We start from the raw sequence: 27,519 nt of genomic DNA, 5'->3' as shown, positions 1-27,519 counted from the left end.
GAATTTTTGTTGTTGTTGTTGTTATTTATTTATTTTGGCTGCACCAAGTCTTAGTTGCAGTGGCCTCAGTTGCGGCACATGGGAACTTCATTGTGGCATGCAAGATTTTTAGTTGTGGCATGCGGACTTCTTAGTTGTGGCATGCAGACTCTTAGTTGTGGCATTCGGACTTCTTAGCTGTGGCATGCAGACTCCCAGTCGTGGCATGTGGAGCTTTCAGTTGCGGCATGCGGACTCCTAGTTGTGCATGCATGCGGGATCTAGCTCCCCGACCAGGGATTGAACCCAGGCCCCCTGCATTTGGAACACAGAGCTCTACCCACTGGACCGCCAGGGAAGTCCCAGGGATTTTAAATATACCTCCGTGAAGGACAGTTTTGTGTAAGAATATAAATCATATTACAGATTACCAAAGTTTAGACTAGACTAAAAATCTAAGGTTTTTTCTACTTAACAAAGCCATGTATATCTCAGAGTATGAATGTTGTTGGTGCGTGAGCATCTTCTCAGATGGTTCACAGAAGGAATGGCTCTTCCAGACGATGGACCATCAGTGTGTCTAGGTGGAGCATTCTTCTGAAAAATGATGTGAAAATTTGCAACACATGACATTAACTCTGTGAAAATTTGCAACACATGACATTAACTCTGTGGGACTGTACAATAAAACCAGTATAATATTTCAGCATACTTTTTGTGTTGTAAAATTTAATACAATGATTTTTATTGTCACTTAAAATACCTTATAAAATGTCCCAAATTAGGTGGGCTATTTCTGCATATTTTACTTTTTAAATGTTTGTTATTTAACGCATTTTCCCCTTAAAAGCTAGTCATGTTTTCATTTGTTAAGTGATCTTATGAAAGAGTAGATAAAAACATATGTATGGGGACTTCCCTGGTGGAGCAGTGGTTGAGAATCTGCCTGCCAGTGCAGGGGACACGAGTTTGAGCCCTAGTCTGGGAAGATCCCACATGCCGTGGAGCAGCTAAGCCCGTGCGCCACAACTACTGAGCCTGCACTCTAGAGCCCGTGAGCCTCAACTACTGAGCCCGCATGCCACAACTACTGAAGCCCGCACGCCTAGATCCCGTGCTCCGCACCAAGAGAAGCTACCGCAGTGAGAAGCCCGCGCACCACAATGAAGAGTAGCCCACACGCAGCAAAGAAGACTCAATGCAGCCAAAAATAAATAAATAAAATTTTTAAAAACATATAAACGGTTTTAGGAATAATAATAAAAGGAACATCCATGTGATGTCTAGTAGGTAGCCACTAGCCACATGTGGCTTTTTTTTTTTAGCAATATTATTTATTTTTTTAAACATTTATTTGGTTGTGCCAAGTCTTAGTTTGCAGCAGGTGGGCTCCTTAGTTGCAGCTCACTGGTTCCTTAGTTGTAGCACATGGGCTCTTTTAGTTGTGGCAGGTGGACTCCTTAGTTGTGGCATGCATGTGGGATCTAGTTCCCTGGCCAGGGATCAAACTCGGGCCCCCTGCATTGGGAGCGCGGAGTCTTAACCACTCCACCACCAGGGAAGTCCCCACATGTGACTATTGAGCACTTAAAACTTGGCTAGTCTAGTTGACACGTGCTGTATGTGGAAAAATACACAGTGAATTTTGAAAACTTGGTACAAAAAAAAGAAGCATGTAAGATATCTCAATAATTTTTATATTGATTACACGTTGAAATAATATTTTAGGTATATTTGGTTAAATAACATTACTGGGATTAATTTTACCTGTTTCTTTTTGGTGTTTTAAACATGGCTGCTAGAAAATTTACATTTATATATGTGAGTTGCATTTGTGGTTCCCATTATATTTATGTTGGATAGTGATGCCTTAAAAAACTTCACAGTCCTATTCCCCCCTCCACAAAAACTTCTCACTACCTTGATTAATATATTTACTTCCTTGCTTTTCTTTATCATCTTGTTCCTATGGATGTATTTCTAAACAGTGATTTGTTTAATTTTGAAAAACTGAATATAGCAAGCACAAACTTCATGGCAATGTAAATAAAGGACTATAATGTCAGTTCAACATGAAAGTTCCTAGGAGATAAGCTGAACAAAATCTCAGTGTTACTTCTGGATTCAGCTTCCTGGCGAATTTTAAAAGCCTCTGGGGAAGTTTGTGAGCCGAGTCATGAGTAGGTTATGGAAAACCTAGGGCTCATTCTGGATTTGGGGCATCTGGCACAATGTGAGCCATTGTTCACAGTATGCTGGAGGTCTGGAGGAAATAATGATCAGAGGAAGTGGGCTGCTCTATATTTTCTGATTCTAGGTTCACCATGAACTGCCTCCTTTTTACATGAGTTTTCCCATAACTCTTTTTATTTTATAAAACAAACTCTATACCCATTAAACAGTAACTCCCCATTCCTTGACTCCCCCTTCCCCTTTGTTCCTGGCAGCCACCATTCTTCTTTCTCTGTAATTTTGACTACTCTAAGTACCTCTTAGAAGTGGAATCATACAGTATTTGTCTTTTTATGACTGGCTTATTTCATTTAGTATAATGTCTGGAAGATTCATCCATATTGTAGCATATTGCAGAACTTCCTTTAAAAGGCTGAGGGCTTCCCTGGTGGCGCAGTGGTTGGGGGTCCGCCTGCTGATGCAGGGGACACGGGTTCATGCCCCGGTCTGGGAGGATCCCACATGCCGCGGAGCGGCTGGGCCCGTGAGCCATGGCCGCTGAGCCTGCGCGTCCGGAGCCTGTGCTCCGCAACGGGAGAAGCCACAACAGTGAGAGGCCCATGTACCACAAAAAAAAAAAAGAAAATGAAAAAAAAGGCTGAATAATAATATTCTGTTGTATATATAGACCACATTTTGCTTATCTGTTCATTCGTCAGTGGACATGTGGGTTGTTTCCATGTTTTAGCTATTGTAAATACCGCTGTTACGGACATGGGTGTGCAAATATGTCTTAGAGACCCTGCTTTCAGTTCTTTTAGGTATATACCCAGAAGTGGAATTGCTGGATCATATGGTGATTCTCTTCTTAATTTTTTGAGGAATTGCCACATGTTGTCCCCAGAAGCTATATTCTTTTTTTTTTCTTTTAAGTCTTATATCATGTAACTTTTCTTTTTTTTCTTAGAATTTTATTTTTTTATACAACAGGTTCTTATTAGTTATCCATTTTATACACATTAGTGTATATATGTCAATCCCAATCTCCCAATTCATTACACCACCACCACCACCCCACCACCACTTTCCCCCCTTGGTGTCCATATGTTTGTTCTCTACATCTGTGTCTCTATTTCTGCCCTGCAGACCAGTTCATCTGTACCATTTTTCTAGGTTCCACATATATACGTTAACATATGATATTTGGTTTTCTCTTTCTGACTTACTTCACTCTGTATGACAGTGTCTAGGTACATCCACATCTCTACAGATGACCCAATTTCGTTCCTTTTTATGGCTGAGTAATATTCCATTGTATATATGTACCACATCTTTATCCATTCATCTGTCGATGGGCATTTAGGTTGCTTCCATGACCTGGCTATTGTAAATAGTGCTGCAATGAACACTGGGGTGCATGTGTCCTTTTTTTAAAAAATTGTATTTATTTATTTATTTATGGCTGCGTTGGGTCTTTGTTGCTGTGTGCGGGCTTTCTCTAGTTGCGGTGGGCAGGGTCTACTCTCCATTGTGGCGTGCAGGCTTCTCATTGCGGTGGCTTCTCTTGTTGCAGAGCATGGGCTCTAGGTGCCCGGGCTTCAGGAGTTGTGGCTTGCGGGATCAGAAGTGCAGGCTCAGTAGTTGTGGCGCACGGGCTTAGTTGCTCCGTGGCATGTGGGATCTTCCCAGACCAGGGCTCGAACACGTCACCCCCCTTCCCCAGGGAAGCCCTGATAGTGTCTTTTGATGGACAAATTTTTTAAATTTTAATAAAGTCCAGTTTGTCTATTTTTGTTGTTGTTACCTGTTTCTTTGGTGTCATCTCCAAGAAATCATTGTTAAATCCAGTGTCATGAAGCTTTTATCCTTGCTTCTAAGAGTTTTATAGTTTTAGGTCTTACATTTAGGTCTTTGGTACATTTTGAAGTAATTTTTGTAGATAGTGTTAGGTAAGGGTCCAATTTTATCCTTCCCCATTGAAGAGAAATGCAAATCAAAACTACAATCAGGGCTTCCCTGGTGGCACAGTGGTTGAGAGTCCGCCTGCCAGTGCAGGGGACACGGGTTCGTGCCCCGTTCTGGGAAGATCCCACATGCCGCGGAGCGGCTGGGCCCATGAGCCATGGCCACTGAGCCTGCGCGTCCGGAGCCTGTGCTCCGCAACTGGAGAGGCCACAACAGTGAGAGGCTCACGTACAGCAAAAAAAAAAAACAAAAAAAAACTACAATCATATCACCTCACACCATTGAATGTCCTTTCCCCATTGAATGGTCTGGGCACCCTTGTCAAAAATCATTTTACCACCTATGTGAGGGTTTATTTCTGGGTGTTTTACTCTAGTCCATTGGTCTATATGTCTTTATGCCAATACTGTGCTGGGTTTTTTTTAATACTGTTTTGATTAATGAATCTTTAAGTTTTGAAATTAGGAAGTGTGAATCCTCCAGTTTTGTTCTTTTAAGATTGTTTTGGCTATTCAGGTCCCTATGCCTTTTTTTTCTTTACTTTTACATATTTTAATTCATTTTCCATATGCCTTTTAGGATGGGTTTGGTTAACACATCCATTTATTGAGTGTGCGTCTGTCTGCGTGTGTGCATGCACACGTTTGCTTGCTTAATCTTTTAAGTTCCAGGCACATTCTGTGTTAATCCATGTTACGATTTCTGCAAGAAGTACTGTTTTCTGTTTTGAACTGTACGAAGTAGATTTTGGTAAATTACATTAAATCACTATAGAAGAAGCTATTTTTTACACTTAACATGCAACCCAGTTATGATTCAGAGGCAAGTGAGATTGAATGACTGTCTGTAATGATTATCCAACAGGCAAGCAGCTGACTATGCATTTCTAAATGAGGAGGAACATGTGACTAAAGGAGAATGAGTCAGAACCAAGTATCTTCTAAAGGCATCTGTTAAATAGACTACAGAAATGATTGCAACTAAAAGACAGGGTGCATACTTCCTTTGTGGAATATCTTGTTTTCCTGGGTGCCTGTGGCCATCCCAGTATTATTGCTTATCTGCTGATTCATTGGTGTGATCAACTGTTCATTGTCTCAGAAAAAAATGGCTTCTTTCCCTTGGAGAGAAATCACTGTGTAAAACTTTGGTGGAAGTATTGTGTGTAAGCATTCAGTTTCTATGGTGCTCTATATGTTTCATAAATGTATGTACATTGGCTTAACTAATTTTTACTATCAACTATGAAAGAGATGTTATTTAGCCTTGATTTTATATGTGAGGAATCTGAGGCTTATTAGCAATCTTAAATGATTTGTCTCAAATACACTGTTAGAACCAGGATTTAAATCCAGGTTTTATCTGATTCTAAAGTACATTTAGTTTTTACTCTTCCTATGCTGTCTTGGGGTTAAGCATAGTGCTAATATTCCTTTCCTTTAAAAAATAATTATGGTTGATTCTCCTAATTTATGGTAGTTATCTTCTATGAAGTCCCTGCAGATATGGAATTAATGAACACCGAACAGCTTCGTCTACGGAAAATACAGAGTTAGGTTCCTGCAAGCCTCTGGTCACAACATCCTCCTCAGCCAGTTAATACATAATCTTTTTTATGTATGTTTCTGTTTAAAGACACCTTGTTTAATATATATTATTGATTCAACATTAAACAACAAGATGTTGTGCATCTAGGTTATCTGTAACCTTTTGCCATTATTAAAAAACCCTTAAGAGTGAACAGCCTTGTAATCAAATACTCTGTGTACTTCTTTGATTAAATTTTAGGATACGTTCATAGACATGACATTGCTGGGTCAAAGGAAAATTCACACTTTAAAAAACTTCTTTATTTTTATATTGGAGCATAGTTGATTAACAATGTTGTGTTAGTTTCAGATGTACAGCAAAGTGATTCAGTTTTACATATACGTGTATCTATTCTTTTTCAAATTCTTTTCCCGTTTAGGTTATTACAGAATATTGAGCAGAGTTCCCTGTGCTATACACTAGGTCCTTGCTGGTTATCTGTAGTAGGTACAGTAGTGTGTACATGTCAATCCCAAACTCCCAATCTATCCCTCCCCACCACGCTTCTCCCCTGGTAACCATAAGTTTGTTCTCTAAAGCTGTGAGTCTGTGAGTTTGTTTTGCAAATAAGTTCATTTGTATCACTGTTCTTTTAGATTCTGCATATATAAGTGATATCATATGATATTTGTCTTTCTCTGTCTGAGTTCACTTAGTATGATAATCTCCAGGTCCATCCATGTTGCTGCAAATGGCATTATTTCATTCTTTTTAATGGCTGAGTAATATTACATTGTATATATGTACCACATCTTCTTTATCCATTCATCCGTTGATGGACCTTTAGGTTGTTTCCATGTCTTGGCTATTGTAAACAGCGCTGCAGTGAACACTGGGGTACGTGTATCCTTTCGAACCCTGTTTTTCTCCGGATATATGTCCAGGAGTGGGATTGCTGGATCATATGGTAGCTCTGTTTTTAGTTTTTTAAGGAAGCTCCATACTGTTCTCCATAGTGCCTGTACCAATTTACCCTTTTCTCCACACCCTCTCCAGCATTTATTGTTTGTAGACACTTTTTAATAATGGCCATTCTGACTGGTGTGAGGCGATATCTGATTGTAGTTTTGATTTGCATTTCTCTAATAATTAGCAATGTTGAGCATCTTTTCATGTGTCTCTTGGCCATCTGTATGTCTTCTTTGGAGAAATGTCTATTTAGGTCTTCTGCCCATTTTTTTATTGGGTTGTATGGTTTTTTTGATATCGAGCCCCACGAGCTGTTTGTAAGAGGAAAATTCACACTGTTGCCAAAAATTGCCTTCCCAGAATTGTTAGCCAGTTCACGCTCCCTCTGACAATTTGGTAGAACCTAGTATCTCTTCTCATACACATTATTAAGATTTTTAATTAAAAAAATTTTTTTTAATATTTATGTATATATGTATGTATGTTATGTCGGGTCTTAGTTGCGGCACATGGGAGCTTCGTCGCTGCATGCGGACGCTTAGTTGCCACAAGCATGCAGGATCTGGTTTCCTGACCAGGGATCAAACCTGGGCCCCCTGCATTGGGAGTGCAGAGTCTTACCCAGTCAACCACCAGGGAAGTCCCTAAGTTTTAAAATTTTTACCTTTTGTTTAGAAATAGTTACCTTGTTTTATTTTAATACTTTAGCCATTTTATTTTTTTTCAAACTTTTTTTTTTTAATTGTAGTCAGTTTTCCCATCTCCACTGGTTAAGTAAAATACCCTTTTACCATTGATTTGAAATGTTACCCTTTTCATTTATTAAGTACTTGTATATGTGGTTTTGTTTTTTAATTTTTTTGTTTATTCCATCACGTTGTTTCTGGCTGCCACAGCACTACTGCATATGTACTGATTGCATTGTCACAGGTCTTAATAGCTGAAAGAGCAGAAAAATACTTTCTTTTATTCTCTTGGATAGTCTGATTCTTTTGTATGAATTATAGACTGACTTTATAAATTCCAGAAAACGTTATTTTGAGATTTTACTGGAATTTCGTTAAAATAAGGATTACTTTGGGATAAATTGGCATGTGTAGTCTTACCATTAGAGAACATGACATCTCACTAGTTTTTCAAGTCTGTTTCTGTGTTTCAAAAATTAGGTATTTTCTTCTTATAGAGCCTACCTGTTTCATATTAAATTTATTCTTAGTAGATACTTTTGATGCTTTTTTTTTTTTTTTTTTTTTGCGGTACACGGGCCTCTCACTGTCGTGGCCTCTCCCGTTGCGGAGCACAGGCTCCGGACACGCAGGCCCAGCGGCCATGGCTCACGGGCCCAGCCGCTCCGTGGCATGTGGGATCCTCCCAGACCGGGGCACGAACTCGTGTCCCCTGCATCGGCAGGCGGACTCTCAACCACTGCGCCACCAGGGAAGCCCTTTAATGCTATTTTTTAAAATATAAATTTATTTATTTATTTATTTTTGGCTGCGTTGGGTCTTCTTGCTGCATGCAGGCTTTCTCTAGTTGCAGCGAGCAGGGGCTACTCTTCATTACTATGTGCGGGCTTCTCATTGTGGTGGCTTCTCTTGTGGAGCATGGGCTTTAGGTGCGCGGGCTTCAGTAGCTGTGGCACACAGGCCCAGTAGTTGTGGCTTGCGGGCTCTAGAGCGTAGGCTCAGTAGTTGTGGCGCACAGGCTTAGTTGCTCCGCGGCACGTGGGATCTTCCTGGACCAGGGCTCGAACCTGTGTCCCCTGCATTAGCAGGCGGATTCTTAACCACTGCGCCACCAGGGAAATACCAATGCTATTTTAAAATAAGGTTTGTTTTTTTAATTTTTCATTTTATTTTCTAAATAGCTACTGTTTTAATACAGGAAAGTTGTCGGGGTTTTTTTTTTTATATATAACCAGCCACTTTATTGAACTCATTAATTCACTTGGTTTTTCAGTTGAATATTTTAGATTTTTCAGGTAGATAATCTTCAGATATTATATCCTGGTCATGTTTATATGCAACTTTGTTAGAACTGTAGTCTTTAAAAAGAGGTTGCAAAGCTGCTGGATCCAGCTCCTTACAATTTTATTACTGTCAATGGAACATTCCGTTAACCTTAGGAGTTAAGTGAGTCCTACTTAAATGTAATGGGTGAATTCAGTTTTAATTCTTACAGTTCTTTCTGTATGCATTCCCCTCTTCCTTATTAAAGACTTTAACTGGTGTTGGAATCTTTTTTGGGGTGGTGGGATACAATTTTTAAAAAAATCATCATGTATTCCCCGCTGCCCTTATGATAATATCACGTACAAAATGACAGGTAATATACATCTGTTGAGTAGGTGAATCCTTTCAAATTGAAATTATAGGAAAGCTACAAGAAAAACATTTCTAAATTCCAGGTGTATTTCTGTTCTTCTATTAATCATTATTCAGGTATGTCCTGAGGGCCTAAGGGGTACTGATTATTTCCTCTACTGTTTTCCCTAATATCTAAGTTTATTGGCTAGAGTCACAATTATTTGAGCTCTAATAGTTTACTATAAGGAAATATTCTTTCCAGTTGAAATGGGTTTTTTGAGGGTGAAGTATCTGCTTCTTGCTTTTATCAATAGCTTTGACACTTGGTTTCTGTGTATCTTGATGTTATGGCTCAGTACCAGTGTGCATGGGAGTCTTCGCAAATTTACAATTATTGTTTTAATTATCTTGAAATTATCTTCTTCAGAACCACTCAATAAAGGGAACTCTCTGCTATCCCTTTGTACCCTCAATTTCTATTCTCAGTCCAGCTACCTAGGAGCTAGAAACACTGAACATCCATTATAGTATTGTAGAAGAAAGGGCAATTGAAGATGCCACTGTTTATTCCAAATTTATATCCTCTCAGAATAAGAGACTCCAGACTCAGAGATAGAACTATTTTGTACAGGTTGATAAATGGGAAACTAAGTTCTCTCTTATCCTTCCTCTGGCACATTTCAAAACCCAGGGTAACTAATGTTTAGCTGCTTAAGCAGTTTGGTCCCTTTACTAAATGAAGGGTATTTATCATCTCTCAAGCTTGGTGCTACAAAGACCTTTACTAAATGAAGGGTATTTATCATCTCTCAAGCTTGGTGCTACAAAGACCTTGGTGTCTATGAGGGGAAAGGGAAGAATTGCGTTTTTACTGTCATAGTTGAATCCTTTTCCCCTTGTACACCCTTTTGAGAATTTGGTGAAAGCATTGGACTTGCTTAGAAAAATGCACATGGACACGAACATACATTTTTACACAGAATTTTGGGAGGTTTCTGGTCTTCTTGAAACTTATCCATAAACCCAAACTCATGTAGGTTTTCTGAACTCCAGACTAAGAACTCCTGCCTTATATAAGAACGTTGCTAAAAGTTATGGGTGACCTAAGATACTGTAACGTAATACTTCAAAATCTCATGCAGCCATCAAAGGGGAAATTTTTACTTGGGGGCCTTTAACTTAACCTTTAGCCACTAGGCTCTTTGCATGTTTTCCTGTTTCTTCATTGGCAGTTCATAGGCTGCTCTGCTGGATTATTCTCTTCTGACAGAATACATCTGAAAGTTGAATTTCCTTAGGGTTCTTCATGGGTCCGCCTCTTTTCTCCTTCTACTTACTGCTTGAGTAATCTCTTCCTTTCCCCTGGATTTAAATACCACTGTGTTGTTGATGGCTGCCAGATTTATATCATCAGCCCAGATCTCTTCACAGAGTGCTAGAATCCTATATGCAACTGCCTGCTCAAAAATCTCCATATACATATCTTATAGATGTCACCTATGTAACAGATAAAACTTATTGCAAATATTTTTTATAATAGCTCTATTGAGATAAAATTCATAGACCATAAAATTCATCCTTCACTAAATTAACTAAAAATCCAGGGATTTTTAGTATATTCACAGAATTGTGCAGCTGTCACCACTCTGTCATTCCAAAACATTTTCATCACCCTAAAAAGAAATCCTGTACTTATTAACAGTCACTCCTCATTCCCCCCTCCCCTCAGCCCCTGGGAACCACTGATATCCTTTCTGTCTCTATATTTACCTACTCTGGATGTTTCATATAAATGGAATCATATAGTATGTGGCCTTTTTCTGGTTTCTTTCACTTAGCATAATGTTTTCAAGGTTCATCCATGTTGTAGCATGTATTATTCCTTTTTATGGCTGAATGGTATCCCGTTATATGGATAATGCCATAGTTGGTGCGTACATGTTTTTGCTGAAGCTCTACTGCTACAGTGATGTGGAATTTAAAGCTACAGATGTGAAAGAAAAGTGATTGTGTAATTTGGATTGAAATAACATCACAAATGCTGATACTTAGAGATTGAGCTGATTAAAAAATTGTGCAATACTTTTACCTTATTTCCAAAAGAACACAAAATGTGAGGCTGCAGTCACTTTTAACTTTCTGTGAAGTCTTAAACACATCCTCTGATATTTTACTTTTGGAAAGATAAGCAAGCTATTTTGTTATTTTTGTGTGTGATTAGCTGAATATTTACCCATTTTAAAGGCTTTATAGAATTCATTTTATATAAAACATTTAATTGTTCTAGGACAGTGGGTTTAAACCCTAGGTCATATTCTAATACATTTTCTTTTCACAGTTTGAAATAAACCATCATTATTTTCAGTGAAAAATGTCTGAATGTTTAAATGACATTATTAAATTACATTACAAAATGCCAAAGTATTTTCTTCGTACTTCAAGGTTTGGTATTCATGAATGTATGAAAGTGCCAAGCATTTACTTTGAAGGTCTACACATAAAACTGTATTTATTTAAATGTGAACAATCTAAATAAATCACAGGATCATCTAAATATTTTAAATTACAATTCCAGGCACTAGCCTTGATTATGAACTGTAGCCATTTTCTGAACCCATTTAGGAATTTTCCAAAGCAGATCAGTGTTTTCCTTAGTCATGAGAAAGCTTTTATAAAGAAGTAATAAATCAGCTGTTTACAAGCTTGGTAATTTCATAAGGAAAATATTTTTTGACTATGGAAGGTAATATGAATAAGCTAGATTATGGAATCTTTGAATCTAAAAGATGTAAGTCATTGATGAAGAATATAGAATCTGACCATGAAGTTGACCTTTCTCTGCTATTAGATGAGGATTATCTCTTTGTTTAGTGTGAGAATTTAAAATAATGAGGTAGATTGATAAGTGAGATGCTGTGCTCCTGATTGTGTAGCACCCCCTCCTCTGTTGGAAGGAGTAAGTGGGAATCTTGATTAGTAGATGGGGTAAGTCAAGTTATATTAATAGGCAGTTCAGAGCGTTATTTTAGGTTTAGTGAGGTATCGAATATGAGGTCGTCACAGTTACTTGTTCAACTTAGGTGCATACCAGTGGAGTTTTAAATTCACAGTGTGGAAGGGAATGAGCACTTATCAGAACAGAAGGAAATGTGTGGTTAAACGGTTTCAGCTATAACTGTAGACTGTTTCCCTTGGTCCAAATGGGAGGAGAAATGGAACCTTATGTTTTTGGCTTTTTTTCCAGTATCAGTAGAAATTGATTCAGCATGGTTTATTGGGACCCTTAACAGGAAAAACAGTTGTGTTTACTAGTGGAGGGGAATGGCTTAAATATGCACTAAGAAGGCATAAGTCCTCTAGGTTTTTTTTGTTTTTTTGGGTTTTTTTTGGTACGCGGGCCTCTCACTGTTGTGGCCTCTCCCGTTGCGGAACACAGGCTCTGGACACGCAGGCTTAGCAGCCATGGCTCACGGGCCCAGCCGCTCCGCGGCGTGTGGGATCTTCCCGGACCAGGGCACGAACTCGTGTCCCCTGCATTGGCAGGTGGACTCTCAACCACTGAACCACCAAGGAAGCTCAGTCCTCTAGGTTTTATTTTACAGGTGTCTCAGTAGTCATTTTTGTTGCATAATTATTTAATAAGTTATTTTTATTAAACCTCTGTAAAACAAGAATGGCTCATGATTTTTTTTGTTGAAGAAACTGCTGAATTGAGTAAAGAAAAAGTTGGTGCTTCCAGCTTTTTCCTCAAAATGAGAAACTTACTGGCTATATAATTATAGGTAATAAATAATGCTAATTTTAGCTCACAAAAGCACTGAGATTATCCGAAGAAAATATATTTGATGTAAACAGATGAAGAACCTTATTTATAAAGATGTATTGGATAACCTGGAATTTTGAAAACTCATTGAAGTCCTGCATCCTCTGCATTTAAAAGATCTTGTTAAGGCAGTAAAATAAAAAAAAAAAAAAAAAAAAATCTATGCTGATTTTTATTCAGAAGCCCATGTTAAATGAGGTAGAGAAGACCTAAAATAACAATGTTGGGGGTTTTTTTTTTTTGAAGTACTTATTAGAATAAACTGGTGTTATGATGAGGGAGATTGTAAGAACTAACAAATTCCTCTTTTCTTCTCTTTTATATTTTCTTACTATATCACAGTAAAATACTCACCTCAAGATGAGTATTAGCACCTTTCCTTTCTTGATGGATCCTTAATTGCTCTTGAGAACAACAGGCAATATGAAAATTAATTTGGTGATCAAAAATGAAAGTGATTTAAATTTGGAAATCATACCTAAAATGACTTTTGCTCGAGGGTTATATACTTGAAACAGAAGAATTCTCTTATGTTTAGAATGCATAAATAAATGTTGTATCAGTTAAGGTTCTTTGGCTAAAAGTGGTAGAAATCAACTCTGGCTAATTTAAGTTAAAAAAGAAAAAGAAAGAAAAACAGCATTACTTACCAGGAATCTATGAGGTAGCTTATAAAACTGAAAGGAAATATGAAGAACCTGACCTTGGGTGGCTCCAGGTATCCAAACAGGGAGAAACAGTGCCTGCTCTCTTCAGGGGCTAGTGAATTCCAGTTGATTTACATCTTTACGCCTTCCTACTCAAGATTCAAAAATTAAAGCAAAGTACCTGATTGTCCTAGCTTCAGCTGCAAAAGAAACAATGTCACTTCAAGTATCACCTTACTACAGTTTTCACAAAATCTGTAAAACTTCCTTTTAAAAATAATCTGGGGCTTCCCTGATGGCACAGTGGCTGAGAGTCCGCCTGCCGACGCAGGGGACGCGGGTTCGTGCCCCGGTCCGGAAAGATCCCACACGCCACGGAACGGCTGGGCCCATGAGCCATGGCCTCTGAGCCTGCACGTCCAGAGCCTGTGCTCCGCAACGGGAGAGGCCACAACAGTGAGAGGCCCGCGTACTGCAAAAACAAAATAAAAATAAAAAAATAATAATCTGGAGAGACTTCCCCAGTGATACAGTGGATAAGAATCCTCCTGCCAGTGTAGGGGACACGGGTTCGAGCCCTGGTCCAGGGAGATCCCACTTGCCGTGGAGCAACTAAGCCTGTGCACCACAACTACTGAGCCTGTGCTCTAGAGCCCGCGAGCCACAACTACTGAGCCCGCGTACCACAACTACTAGAGCCCGCGTGCCACAACTACTAAAGCCCACACACCTAGGGCCCGTGCTCAACAACAAGAGAAGCCACCACAATGAGAAGCCCAACTGGACAAAGCCCACGCGCAGCAACAAAGACCCAACACAGCCAAAAATGAAAATAAAATTAAATCTTAAAAAAAATAAATAATCTGGAAAAATTGTGACTAGAAATAAAATCCTGGTAAACCAGATTAACTTAATATATAGAATATGGTCAGAGGCTATGCTTTGTATACTTTCCTACAGTTCTTAATTTTATAATTTATTTTTTTCCCCCCCAAAAAACAGTTTTCATAAGTAAGTTTATCCTTTGTTTTTTATGTGTCTGATGGCTTATCATTGGTTTTCATCCTTCTTTCTGTGTCTTAGGTATATTTGAAGGCTCCCATGATTCTGAATGGAGTCTGTGTTATCTGGAAAGGTTGGATTGATCTCCAGAGACTGGATGGTATGGGCTGCCTGGAGTTTGATGAGGAGCGAGCCCAGGTAGGGTGACTTCAGGCTTTACTGACTGTGGTCCCTTTATTTACCCCTAATCTTGCCTTTGTCTGGAGATCTATTTTACCCAGTCTTTAAGAGTAAGTATACAGTGCTGCCCTGGGAGCCGCAGCTGGTCCCGGCCTTGCAGCTTGCGGGGGAGGCTGCCCAGAGGAGGCGGCGACAGTGGTGGCGGTGGTGTGTCCCTGGGCCCCTGGACCGCAGCTTCTTTACTGCCAAGTCTATCCATCTGTTCATCCATCCGTGGGGGTCCACAATGGCCACCTTCAGCCGCCAGGAATTTTTCCAGCAGCTCCTACAGGGCTGTCTCCTGCCTACTGCCCAGCAGGGCCTTGACCAGATCTGGCTGCTCCTTGCCATCTGCCTCGCCTGCCGCCTCCTCGGGAGGCTTGGGTTGCCATCCTACCTGAAGCATGCAAGCACCGTGGCAGGTGGGTTCTTCAGCCTCTACCACTTCTTCCAGCTGCACATGGTTTGGGTCATGCTGCTCTGCCTTCTGTGCTACCTCGTGCTGTTCCTCTGCCGACATTCCTCCCATCGTGGCGTCTTCCTCTCCGTCACCATCCTCATCTACCTACTCATGGGTGAGATGCACATGGTGGATACTGTGACATGGCACAAGATGCGAGGGGCCCAGATGATTGTGGCCATGAAGGCAGTGTCTCTGGGCTTCGATCTGGACCGGGGCGAGGTGGGTGTGGTGCCCTCACCCGTGGAGTTCATGGGCTACCTCTACTTTGTGGGCACCATCGTCTTTGGGCCCTGGATATCCTTCCACAGCTACCTACAGGCTGTCCAAGGCCTCCCGCTGAGCCGTCAGTGGCTGCAGAAGGTGGCCCAGAGCCTGGTGCTGGCCCTGCTGTGCCTTGTGCTGTCCACCTGTGTGGGCCCCTACCTCTTCCCCTACTTCATTCCCCTTGATGGTGACCACCTCCTTCACAAGTGGCTGAGAGCCTACGAGAGTGCTGTCTCCTTCCACTTCAGCAACTATTTTGTGGGCTTTCTATCTGAGGCCACAGCCACATTGGCGGGGGCTGGCTTCACCGAGGAGAAGGGTCACCTGGAATGGGACCTGACGGTCTCTAAGCCACTGAATGTGGAGCTGCCCCGGTCCATGGTGGAAGTTGTCACAAGCTGGAACCTGCCCATGTCTTGTTGGCTAAATAACTATGTTTTCAAGAATGCTCTCCACCTCGGGACCTTTTCAGCCGTGCTGGTCACCTATGCAACCAGCGCCCTCCTGCACGGCTTTAGCTTCCACCTGGCTGCGGTGCTGCTGTCCCTGGCATTTATCACTTATGTGGAGCACATCCTCCGAAAGCGCCTGGCTCGGATCCTCAGTGCCTGTGTCTTGTCGAAAAGGTGCCCACCAGACTGTTCACACCAGCATCGTTTGGGCCTGGGGGTGCGAGCCTTAAACCTGCTCTTTGGGGCCCTGGCCATCTTCCACCTGGCCTACCTGGGCTCCCTGTTTGACGTTGATGTGGACGATACCACAGAGGAGCAGGGCTACAGCATGGCATACACTGTCCACAAGTGGTCAGAGCTCAGCTGGGCCAGTCACTGGGTCACTTTTGGATGCTGGATCTTCTACCATTTCATAGGCTGAGGCACGTCTGTGGACCCTCACAGCTCCCTCAAGAACCCTCCCCTGGGTGCCAACTCTGATGGGGGATGAGGGAAGGCCCTCTCTCTAATTTTTTTTTTTTTTCCTGTGGTATGCGGGCCTCTCACTGTTGTGGCCTCTCCCGTTGCGGAGCACAGGCTCCGGAGGCGCAGGCTCAGCAGCCATGGCTCACGGGCCCAGCCGCTCCGCGGCATGTGGGATCTTCCCGGACAGGGGCACGAACCCATGCCCCCTGCATCGGCATGCAGACTCTCAACCAGTGCGCCACCAGGGAAGCCCTAATTTTTGACCCTCTTTTTTGGACCCTCTCTCCATTCTTGACCCCCCCACCCAGTACACACACACACACACTTCCATCCATGGGCATCCCTACCTTGTCTCTTTTTATATATAGTTTGTTGTTATCAAATACAGTTAGGAAGTATTTTTTAAAAAGAGTAAGTATAGAAAGTCTCATGTTCTCATAATATTGATGAATTCTGAAGAGATTGAGACCCAAATTTTGGTCCTGGTTTGGGGAAGGTTTTTCCTTCAGTGGTTCTAAATTGCACTGGATTACCACTGTGTGCTTAGTGGGGCACTTCAAAGTGTAGTAGATGGTTCTGTTTAATATTTGTTCTGGATCCATAGCACATTATGAGGCGGGGAGAACCCAGTTTAAAATAAAATGGAGGAGCAGCACTTTTGAAATGGCTGAGTGAGGAGCTTGGCAGATTCTCTCTCCAAAAAGCAGTGATTAAACTTAACAAAATTGTAAACAAACAAACAAAAACCCATTTAAGGTCTCTGGAAATTAACCAAAGGACATATATTGAGAGGCATTTATTCAAACAAAGCTAGTGAATTTCAGGAAGAACAGTGATAGTCTGGCATTTTAGGCGGGAGCTGCTCCCATCTCCCTTAGCTCTGTGGTTCCTCAGGTTCTACCCTGGGCAGGGTAGAGCCATGAGGACTGGCAGCTCTGCTGTCCTCTCAGAGGGAGCTGACTTTATTTAGAGTAGCACTTGGAAAAATGCACGTCCAGGGCTGTTATTGAAAACAATAGCAGTCTCTGTGGCAAACAATTGGAGAAAACTAATGTTTCAGGAAGCAACAAAATGGCAGACTAGCCAGAAATTTATCAGGGAAATCTAGGGAAAGTGATAGCTAAAGTAAGCCTTATTGAGATCACACTTAATCTCTCATGGTCCAGAAGTCTATGTACATGTGCAAGGCTACACCTGTTCAAGAGAGGACAGAGAGAGCCCTTGAAAGCTGCTAGTCCCTGGCTGAATACAGGGTAGACTGATAAAACTCCCTGCACTTTGAAAGTAAGCCACACACAGATCCCATGGCAAAGGATTAGAAGCCTTCTGACTCAAGATGTTTAAGCAAAACCTCTGACCAGTCATTGGCTGACCACTAGGTTATGCTGACCCAGGGGCAACCCCCTAGAAAGCAAGGCTTAAAAAGAAAAAAAACTAAGCAGTGACATCAGAGGCTGCATACTGCTGGGGAAACAGACTCCACACAACTAGGCAAGTCACTAAGTAGACAAAAAACAGCAACAACAAGCTGGAGGCAGGGGTCAGAATTCAGAGTTGCTACAGTATATTATCTAAAATATCCAATTTTTAACAGGAAATTATAAGACATGCAAATAAGCACAAAAGTGTGACTGATACTCAGGGGGAAAAGCAGGCAGTAGATACTCTACCTCAAATGATGGTTCTTAGTGACAAAAGACTTAAAAGCAGTTCTTTTTCAGTGTGTTCAAAGAACTAAAGGAAAATTTCTTCCTTTAAAGAATTGAAGGACAATTATGACAGTGACTCATGAAAGAATATTAATAAAGAGATCTAAATTTTTAAAAAGAATCAAGTAGAAATTCTAGAATTGAAAAGTACAATAACTGAAATGAAAAATTCACACTCAACAGATTTAAGCTGGCAGAAGAATTAGTGAACTTGAACATAGATTAATAGAGATTATCCAGTCTCAAGAACAGAAAGAAGAAAGAAAAATGAACAGTATCAGAGATTGTAGGACACCAGCACACAGACCAACATATATGTAATGAAAGTCCCAGGCGATAAGGAGAGAAAGAAAGGGGCAGAAAATATGTTTTAAGAAATAATGGCTGAAAACTTCTAAATTTGATGAAAAATATTCATCTGCATGTCCAAGAAGTTTAATGAACTCCAAGTAGGGTAAACAGAAAGAAATCCACAACTAGGTACATCATAGCCAAACTGTTGAAAAACAAAGAGAATCTTAAAAGCAGCAAGAAATAGGCCTCATTACATACAAGGGAGCCACAATAAGATTAAGAGCTGACTTGTCTTTTGAAATTATGGAGGCCAGAAGATAGTATGATGACATACTCAAAATGCTGAAAGAACATGTCAGAGTATCTGATTATTAGCAGGTGTTAATTTTTTCAGTTGTTTAATATTAATCCTCTTAATAAAGTTAAAATAATGGCAAGAATAAAAAGGAGCTCTCTTTTTGTTATTTCTGTTATTCCCATTTTGTTCACCATTTATAGAAATGTAGGAATTTTCTTCTTAAGAGATCAAAAAATTAAACCTTCCTAGTAAAAAATTCAGGTTCAAAGTTAAAATTCTTAAGAAAGAATCTCTGCTACCTTGATTTCCACAGGGATAAGGAATACCTGATTCCTTCAGAAAAATAGTAAATAATTGGCAGTTTAGAAGGCTGTTTCTATAAGAAGTGATACAGCAGATTGAATTTATGTAAGGGTGAATTTCAGATTGAGTTGACTTCTAAAACTGAAATATTTTATTAAAGTGATAGGTAAAAATTTAAAGTTTAGCCCACAGTATTTTCCATACTGAAAATTTCCCTGCTTTGTTGCCCTGGTCCACAAATAGGTCTTTTATCACTATAAAGTAAGTACCATCTGTTGTCATAGTAAACTAATATAATAATAGGTCTTACATAATATAAAAATTTTAAAGCAGGGGATACCAACCATTCAGTCAACAGTCAGCATTTCTCTGGAGCTTTCCCCATCCCCCAGTCTTCTGGAAGCTAGTAAATGTAAAGAGGCAATGAAGTATAGAAGTTAGGAGTAGGCGCTTCATGGTCATGTAATTGTGATTCCTGGCCCCACCACTTACCAGCTATTGTGGACGGCATGTTTGTGTTCCCCCCAAATTCATATTTTGAAGCCCCAACTTCCAATATGACTGTATTTGGAAATAGGACCTTTATGGGGTCTGTTAAGGTTAAATGAGTCCTAAGAGTGGGGCCCTGTTATGATAGGATTAGTGTCCTGATAAGACATGCACAAGGGAGCTAAGCTTGCTCAATCTCTCTCTCTGCCATGTGAGAACAAAACTCTCCAATAGATGCTCAGCTACCTGGTAGAGATAAACAGAGGATAGTCACAATTACATTTTTTAAAATTAAATTGTATAAGTATTTCAACTGAAATATTTTCACAGGTATTGTCTTTTTGCCTTTGTTCAGAGTACCTTTGACAAACGTTGGCAAGGATGCGGAACAACAGTTGGTGTGGTGTTTGATTACATAAAGTTGACACAACATTTGGCAATAAATACTAAAACTGCACATGTGTATACCTATGATCCAGCAGTTCTGTCCTGAGGCATGGTATGCAATGGGAATGAATACATATATTCATCAAAAGATAGGTACTAGGACATTGTAGCGGCATTATTGGTTAATAGCCAGAAACTATAAACTGCCCCAATGCCCAACAGTCAAATGGATAAATTGCATGTTCATACAGAGAAATACAATGAAAATGAAAAACTACAACTAGCATACCAATATGGGTGAATTTCACAAATACATTGAGTGTATTAGAAAAGCACATGCTATATGAATCCATTTATATAAAAGTACAAAAATAGGTAAAACTAATAATACATGTTGTTAAAAGGAAGGATAGTGGTTTATCCTTGGGAGAGGAGGGTAGTTCCTGTAATGGAGGAGAAGACGACCTCTGAGATGCTGGTGCTGTTCTGTCTCTTCATATGGCCTTTAGTTACATGGAAAGTTCAGTTTCTGAAGATTCATCAAGCTATCTTTTAGGACAGTGCTGTCCAGTAGAATTCAAATGTGAGCCACATTATGTAAATTAAAATTTTTTAAAAGCCACATTTTAAAAGGTTTGAAAATTATTAATTTTTATATTTTATTTATCCCAGTATATCCAAAATATTATCATTTGAACATAAAATCAATATAAATATTTATTGGGATATTTACCTGTTTTGGTAACAAGTATTTGAAATCCAGTGTGTATTTTCCACTTACAGACTCAAATTAGCAACATTTCAAGTATGCAGTAGTCACACGTGGCTAGTGGCTACAGTATTGGACAACACAGCCTTAAGATATGTGTACTTTTTTGTATGTGTAAATAGTTCAATAAAATGTTTTAAAAGTTTCCCACAAATGAAGATATTTCTGAGTATAATTGTATAAACTCAAAATTGAATCATGTTTGCTGATTATACTTTCATTTCTTTATTTTCTGTAATTTGTAGGATAAATTTCAGTGTTGTCTTTATATTTTGATTTTCAATAATTGCAATTCTCTAAAAGCTTGAAAAACTGAAAAATTTGGTGCTTCACCATTGAATACTTTAATCAGAGATTTCCAACTAATTTTGAACAAAATATAACTGAGGACTCATTTACAAAAAAAAAAAAAAAGATCAATGCCATTTTAGGAACTAGGTTGATTTCATAGAAGTTCTTCAAAGGCTCAAATTTCTAAAATCCAAAGTGCCTGTATAATGTCATGTGAATTTATTTGTATTCAGCATCAGCTTTGTCACAGAAATTTTATAGTTCAGTCACTTTACCTATGGATACATAAATATATTTGTAATTTATGCAACTCTAATGTCTAAATGATTGGTAGAATACCTCACTACTTTGGATAAGAATTGTTTGGATAACAATTATGAATTTCATGTGTACCACAACTAATTACTAGTAAATTTCTATTTCATAGTTTTAAAAATTCACTGAGAATGTTATTTCTTATACGGTGTTTAAATGTTTGCTCCACCAACATTTGTATTTGTATTATCAGTTTAAGAACCAATAACTTTATCTTCATTTTTGTACTTTTTAAATTAGCAGTCACAAAAATATGTTTCACCTTCAATATAATGACCTTCCAAAAGTTCTATTTTGATTCTATAATATGATTAGAAAAATTGAACCGTATTGGGTTGAACAGATTTTCTATTTGAAGTACCTAATGACACTGATGTAAAACTGGTATCCTTTAGCTTTTTGCAGGGTTTTTCTGTCAGCAAAGCCAACATATGAACAGCCTTGCTTTTTGTATGTTGATGAGAATGTGAGTGAAAATTTAGAAGAGTCGTTTGATTTAAATAAAAAGTTATGTTTTACAGAATGGTGTTAAATGTGCCATTTGCAGCTGCACATGTTAAATTGTCGCCTTTGAAGTATATTTTGATGCTTCTTCAGCAGATTTATTTCTTTTGGTTTTCATGTGATAAGTGATATCATTCTGGTCCCCACAGAGAATAGGAAATGTCGTTATTTTGTACAAATTTGCATTTATCATCAGCTTTCTTGGAAACGAATTTGATTCTTAATTTTTCATTAAATATATACTTCTATTTTTTAAATTCATTGCACAGAAAGGTAAGTATTACCAAACTGTAAAATAAATATAATTGTAGATTTAGCAATACAATAAAGACAAAATCAGTGTAACAAGAATGGTTAAGAATAGTCTATATATATGCTCTATGAGAGCACTGCTAGGTCTTTATTTACCACATAGGTTTCACAAACACCCAGCCACCTTTTATGATGACCCCACCTGACTACTTTGTGCAGACTGTGGTATAGACCGTGGAGTAACAGGCTAGTATAACAAGTAGCTGGTGGGGACTGGAGTGCTGAAAGCCTCCCACCACCTGAGTCTGTATAGGGTTATTTGTCCCTATCAATTTGAGCAACTTTATGGGTGAGTGTATAGTTTTATCAGTAAGTACCCTTTATGCTGTCCTTGAAAGGGAGGTATTACTTTAAGTTCGCAACAGGAAAGGATCAGGATAACACTGGATCACTGATCATCTTTCAGATTTAACCATTTAAAGTGCAGACTCTGTTCATTGCACATACATTTCACATCTTACTAGAAAAGACCAAGATAGAAGCTGGAATTAGAGAATAGAGAGCTACCAAATCTCTCTTAGCTTATTTTACTTCAAATGTTAGTAATAATACTTTTTTAAATTTTAATAAGGTAAAAATCTATGATCATTGCTAGAATACACATGAGTGGCTAATAACTTCCTTAGGGAGTTAGAGTACATCTTGTGTTATATGCTCTCATTTCATCTTGTAGTCCTTTACTAAGTCACAACTGATAATTATATATTGATTTTTGTAATTATTTGTTCATTGTCCACCTGCCCCTCTAGACCAGAAACTATAAGGAAAAGCACCATTTGCTCCCACACATTGTATGCATGGCACCCAGCACAGTGACTTGGGCATAATAAAGACTCACGGAATATTTGTGGAATAAATGAAAAAGTGAATGAATGCACAGGACAGAAGGGATATCCTGTTAACAGCAGACCTGTCCTGGTTGATACCTAATCAAATAAGAGAAAGTCCTTGGCATTTGGGAACAGTGTTCTTTTGCAGGTGCCTCTGGCTTATGTAGTACATTCTGAGAATACAGTTGCTATTTATAGTAATGTTTAGTCACGTGTAAATTTTACATGTTCACAAATGCTTATAAAAGAATAGCATTTATTGAATGTTGTCAGGTAGTGCACTTAAGCATTTTTATATGTTATCTCATTTAATCTTGAGACGTAAGTATTACTACTACGTGCATTTTACATGTGAGTTTACTGAGGCTTAGAAAATGAATATACCTTGCCCTGGGTCACAGAGCTAGTAAATGCAACATAAGAATGGAGACTTGATCACGCCTTTCACTTTTGTTTAAGTTATAGACCTTGTGTCAGTGAAAATTGCAAGTATCAAACAACCCTACTAAAAAAGCCAAATAAAGGATTTATCACACAGAATAAGATATCAACAGTATGCAGTTCAGGCAGTTATATTATCAGGGGCTGTGGCTCTTTTCATTTTCCTGCTGTACTATGCTCAGTGTGTGGCAGCATCCCCAGTATTATGTTTGCAAGATGGTTGCTGTATCTCTGGTCATTGCATCGGTTCCCAGGAAGAAGGAAAGTTGACATGTCTCTTAAATGACTTTCTCAGAAGGCCCATTCATTGACTTACACTTCTATATCATTGGCTAGAACATAGTTACCTGGCCACCCCTTGCTGTGATGAAACTAGGACAGTGAATATTGATGACTTTTTTGGCATTGTTTTTGATATTTTAGTTTCTTCAAGTGTGCCATTGAAAATCCTAGTGTTGAGAAGTGCGTGACTGCAAATCACACACTTGAGCATCCTGTGCTGTAGACAACGAGGGAGCTTTAAGTTGGGGAGTATTGTGGTCAGATTGTGCTTTACAAGGCACGCTCTGATGGCTGTGTTTTGGATTGGGGAATGACAGAATGGAAACAGGAAGAGACTTTGCAGTAATTTGGGTGAAAGATCTTAGGATCCTGAACTAGGAAAATGTTTGTAGGAATGAAAAGGAGCCTAAAGATTCAAAAAATAGGAGGTCAGATGGATAGGATTTGGTGGTTGATTGGCTCTATGGAGACAGGGGGAGAGTGTAGTGTCAAAGGCAGCTCCGGTTCTTCACCAAAATGAGTGAGTAGTGCCACCATCCAGACTAAAGGAGTGTAAAGGGAAAGTTTAAATTGGTTACCTTTTAGACACAAGAAGCTTGAATTATCTGGGTTTCCTTCAGATCTTTATCCATTAGTTGGGAAAGGATTAGGATAGATTTGTTATATGTTACAAATAAATTTTTCTTGATAATATCCCTTGGAATTTTCTTTTCGTTGTCTAGAAGTTTCTAACATTTGTACAGTCGATTATGTTAATATTCTCTTTTATATTTCTGGCTTTAGTGTCATTCTTAGAGTGCCTGGCCTGTCTTATCCCCACACTGTAGAAGTATTTAATAATTTCTTTTTCCTTATACTTCTATGTTTTAAACATTGACTTGATCAGGATTTTACTTTGGTGAAGAGGATGAGGTAAGGACAGAAAGGGAAGAGCATTTTCAGTTGTTAGAATATGACTGAACACGATTACTATTTCCAAGGTGTTATAATAGAACATGAAAATACTGAAGTTTTCTTTTAGAAGTTGCTCTGACTTTTTTTATGGCTCTGATGTTTTGAGAAATACTCTGCTGTTCATTTCTTTCAAAAAATAAGACACCCCCCAATTTTTTTTATTATAAATCAAAATTAAAATATCTATTTCATATATTCTTATGACAGCAGGAGGATGCATTAGCACAACAGGCCTTTGAAGAGGCCCGGAGAAGGACACGTGAATTTGAAGATAGAGACAGGTCTCATCGGGAGGAAATGGAGGTGAGAGTTTCACAGCTGCTGGCAGTAACTGGTTAGTACTTTCCCCCAAACTCTCAGGCTCTATTTGTGATGTTTGTGCATAATGATTTTAAATAGTTGAGTAGTTCAGTGTCTTTCATTTTTTAAAAGTTGTACTCTGTGACTTTGTGTTTATTAAATGTAATTGCTATAAAGAAAGTTAGTCTTAATTTTAAGGTTGTACATGAATTCCTCATTTATTGGTCCTCAAATTTACTATAATGTATATTTTCTATTAATTGATTGATCCAAATATCTTACCTCTTTTTTCATAATTATCTTTCAGATGATATGTAAAAATTACCTTACGTTATCATAGGATACATATTTTTAGAACATTATTAAACTCTCTGGGAGTAACATTATTTCCCACTTTTCTATGAATATTTGCCTTGATTTTGTAACATAATTTTCAGTCATTTGTATAGTCTCTTCACTAGAGGAAAATTTATTTTCAAACTACTCAAAGAATGGAATTAACCTAGACTATTTTTCTTTTAACCTTTTTATGGTAAAGTACACACCAAATCTACATCAAAAAATATGTAGCTTAGGACTTCCCTGGTGGCGCAGTGGTTGAGGGTCCGCCTGCCGATGCAGGGGATGCGGGTTCGTGCCCCGGTCCGGGAAGATCCCACATGCCGCGGAGCGGCTGGGCCCGTGAGCCATGGCTGCTGAGCCTGCGCGTCCGGAGCCTGTGCTCCACAACGGGAGAGGCCACAGCAGTGAGAGGCCCGCGTACCGCAAAAAAAAAAAAAAAAAAAAAAAAAATATGTAGCTTAATTATTAGAAGGCTAATAACACCCTTATAACCATCCAGGTAAAAAAAAAATAAAAATGTGACAGTTACCCCAGTAGCCCCCTCCATGTGTACATCTAATTATGACCTTTTCCCTCCCTTCAAAAGTAATAATTTTCTCAATTTTTATGGTAATCACTTCCTTGTGTCTTTTTATAGTTTTATTATCCATGTCTACTTCAGTCTTAAACACTCAAATTTAGTCTTGTCCAGTGTTTAAATTTCATATGACTATCAACAAAATAGAATAATTTCCAGGCATTAAAAAGAGTTCTGGAGATTGGTTGCACAACAGTGTGAATGTGCTTACTTAACACTACTGAACTGTACACTTAAAGGTGGTTAAGATGGTAATTTTTATGTTGGTAGTTTTTCCACGTTAAAAAAATTTTTTAAGTCATTGTTACATAGTAGAGAAAATGTTTTTTCATTCACTAAATTATATATACACTAAATTAATGTAAAGTGTGTGTGTGTGTGTGTGTGTACAAAGACAGTGGTTAAGAGCCCAGACTCTAGAGCCAGATGGCAAGATCTGAATCTGGTTCTGGCACTTTATCACGTCTGACAAATTATTTCACCTTTCCGTGGCTGAGTTTCCTCATCTATAAAATAGGGCTAATTGTGCCTATCTCATAGGGTCATTGTAAGGATTAAATGAGTAAATACATGTGAAAGCACTTTTAGAGAATGTGGCACTGACTAGGTGTCAGCTGATATTATTGGTATTATTTCATATATATGTTAAAAAATATATATATATATATGTAATTTTAGGGGGGCGATACGCAAGGCCTCTCACTGTTGTGGCCTCTCCCATTGCGGAGCACTGGCTCCGGATGCGCAGGCTCAGCAGCCATGTCTCACGGGCCCAGCCGCTCCGCGGCATGTGGGATCTTCCCAGACTGAGGCACCAACCCGTGTCCCCTGCATCAGCAGGCGGACTCTCAACCACTGTGCCACCAGGGAAGCCCTTCAATCTTCTTAATCATAATTAGCCCTTCTTCTCTGTCGTTTCCAGAGCACTTCTCATTTCTATCATTGTTCTTATTGAACAGGATGTTAAAACAATTATAAAGTTGTCTGTACTCTACCTTAGTGTGATCACCAGTGAAGTGGGGCCCCTGATTTTATGACCTCCACATTACCCACCACAGTGTTTTGTACATTGCATTTAGTTGTCAAATGGAGAGCTTCAAAAAATAGCTCCTACTCTGCCTGTCTGAAAACTAGAGCCTGTACGTTAAAGTAGAATAATACATGTTAATGGTCTCCGGAAAGATTTTTAAATGTTTACAATTTGTTGGTTTATATTAACTAGGTAATTTATTAAGTAATGAACTCTAACTGTGTTGTGCTAGATTCTGCATTAGGGACTGGGAAATACATAGATGAAAATGCATGGTTTCTGTCCTTGAACATCTAACAGTCTTGAGGGAAAATAGATGTATAAACAGATAATTGCAGTCTTCTTTAGCAGCACCTGTACTTAAAGGGGAACAGTGGCAGTGCAGAGGAAGGAGCACTTACATCTGCCTCTGCCTGAGGGATTCACAGGAGAATATACTTGCAGGAATTTGAAGGAAGAATGTGAATTTGCCAGCTACACAAGCTGGGGAAAGCATTCTGGACAGAAGGAACAGTGTATGCAAAGGAGTGAAGGAAAAAGAGATCTTGTCATGTCAGAGAACATGATTGGTCAATCTTTCTAGAGCAAGCTAACATGGCTTTAAATGAATATAAGAATTGTTTTATAAAAAGTGCTGTTCAGGGGCTTCCCTGGTGGCTCAGTGGTTGAGAGTCCGCCTGCCGATGCAGGGGACGCGGGTTCGTGCCCCGGTCCGGGAGGATCCCACATGCCGCGGAGCGGCTGGGCCCGTGAGCCACGGCCGCTGAGCCTGCGCGTCCGGAGCCTGTGCTCCGCAGCGGGAGAGGCCACAGCAGTGAGAGGCCCGCGTACCGCAA

The 27,519-nt window shown here is 39.3% G+C and overlaps 1 protein-coding gene and 1 pseudogene across 2 annotated transcripts in view; both read left to right on the top strand.

The window, feature by feature from the left end:
* CBFB (core-binding factor subunit beta) overlaps nucleotides 1-27,519 on the top strand; it is a 61,862-nt gene that overhangs the window by 20,043 nt on the left and 14,300 nt on the right. The window contains exons 4-5 of one of the 2 annotated variants that reach the window (XM_007457303.1): nucleotides 14,475-14,591; nucleotides 24,642-24,768. In XM_007457303.1, coding sequence (XP_007457365.1) covers nucleotides 14,475-14,591; nucleotides 24,642-24,768 — 244 coding nt within the window. The remainder of the gene's footprint in view (nucleotides 1-14,474; nucleotides 14,592-24,641; nucleotides 24,769-27,519) is intronic. The other variant, XM_007457302.1, reaches the window with a different exon arrangement.
* LOC103076638 (protein-cysteine N-palmitoyltransferase porcupine pseudogene) lies at nucleotides 14,860-16,212 on the top strand (annotated as a pseudogene).

This window comes from Lipotes vexillifer, unplaced genomic scaffold (assembly GCF_000442215.2).
Source record: "Lipotes vexillifer unplaced genomic scaffold, Lipotes_vexillifer_v1.1 scaffold504, whole genome shotgun sequence".
NCBI lineage: Eukaryota > Metazoa > Chordata > Mammalia > Artiodactyla > Lipotidae > Lipotes > Lipotes vexillifer.
This window is presented reverse-complemented; position numbering and strand designations above follow the sequence as displayed.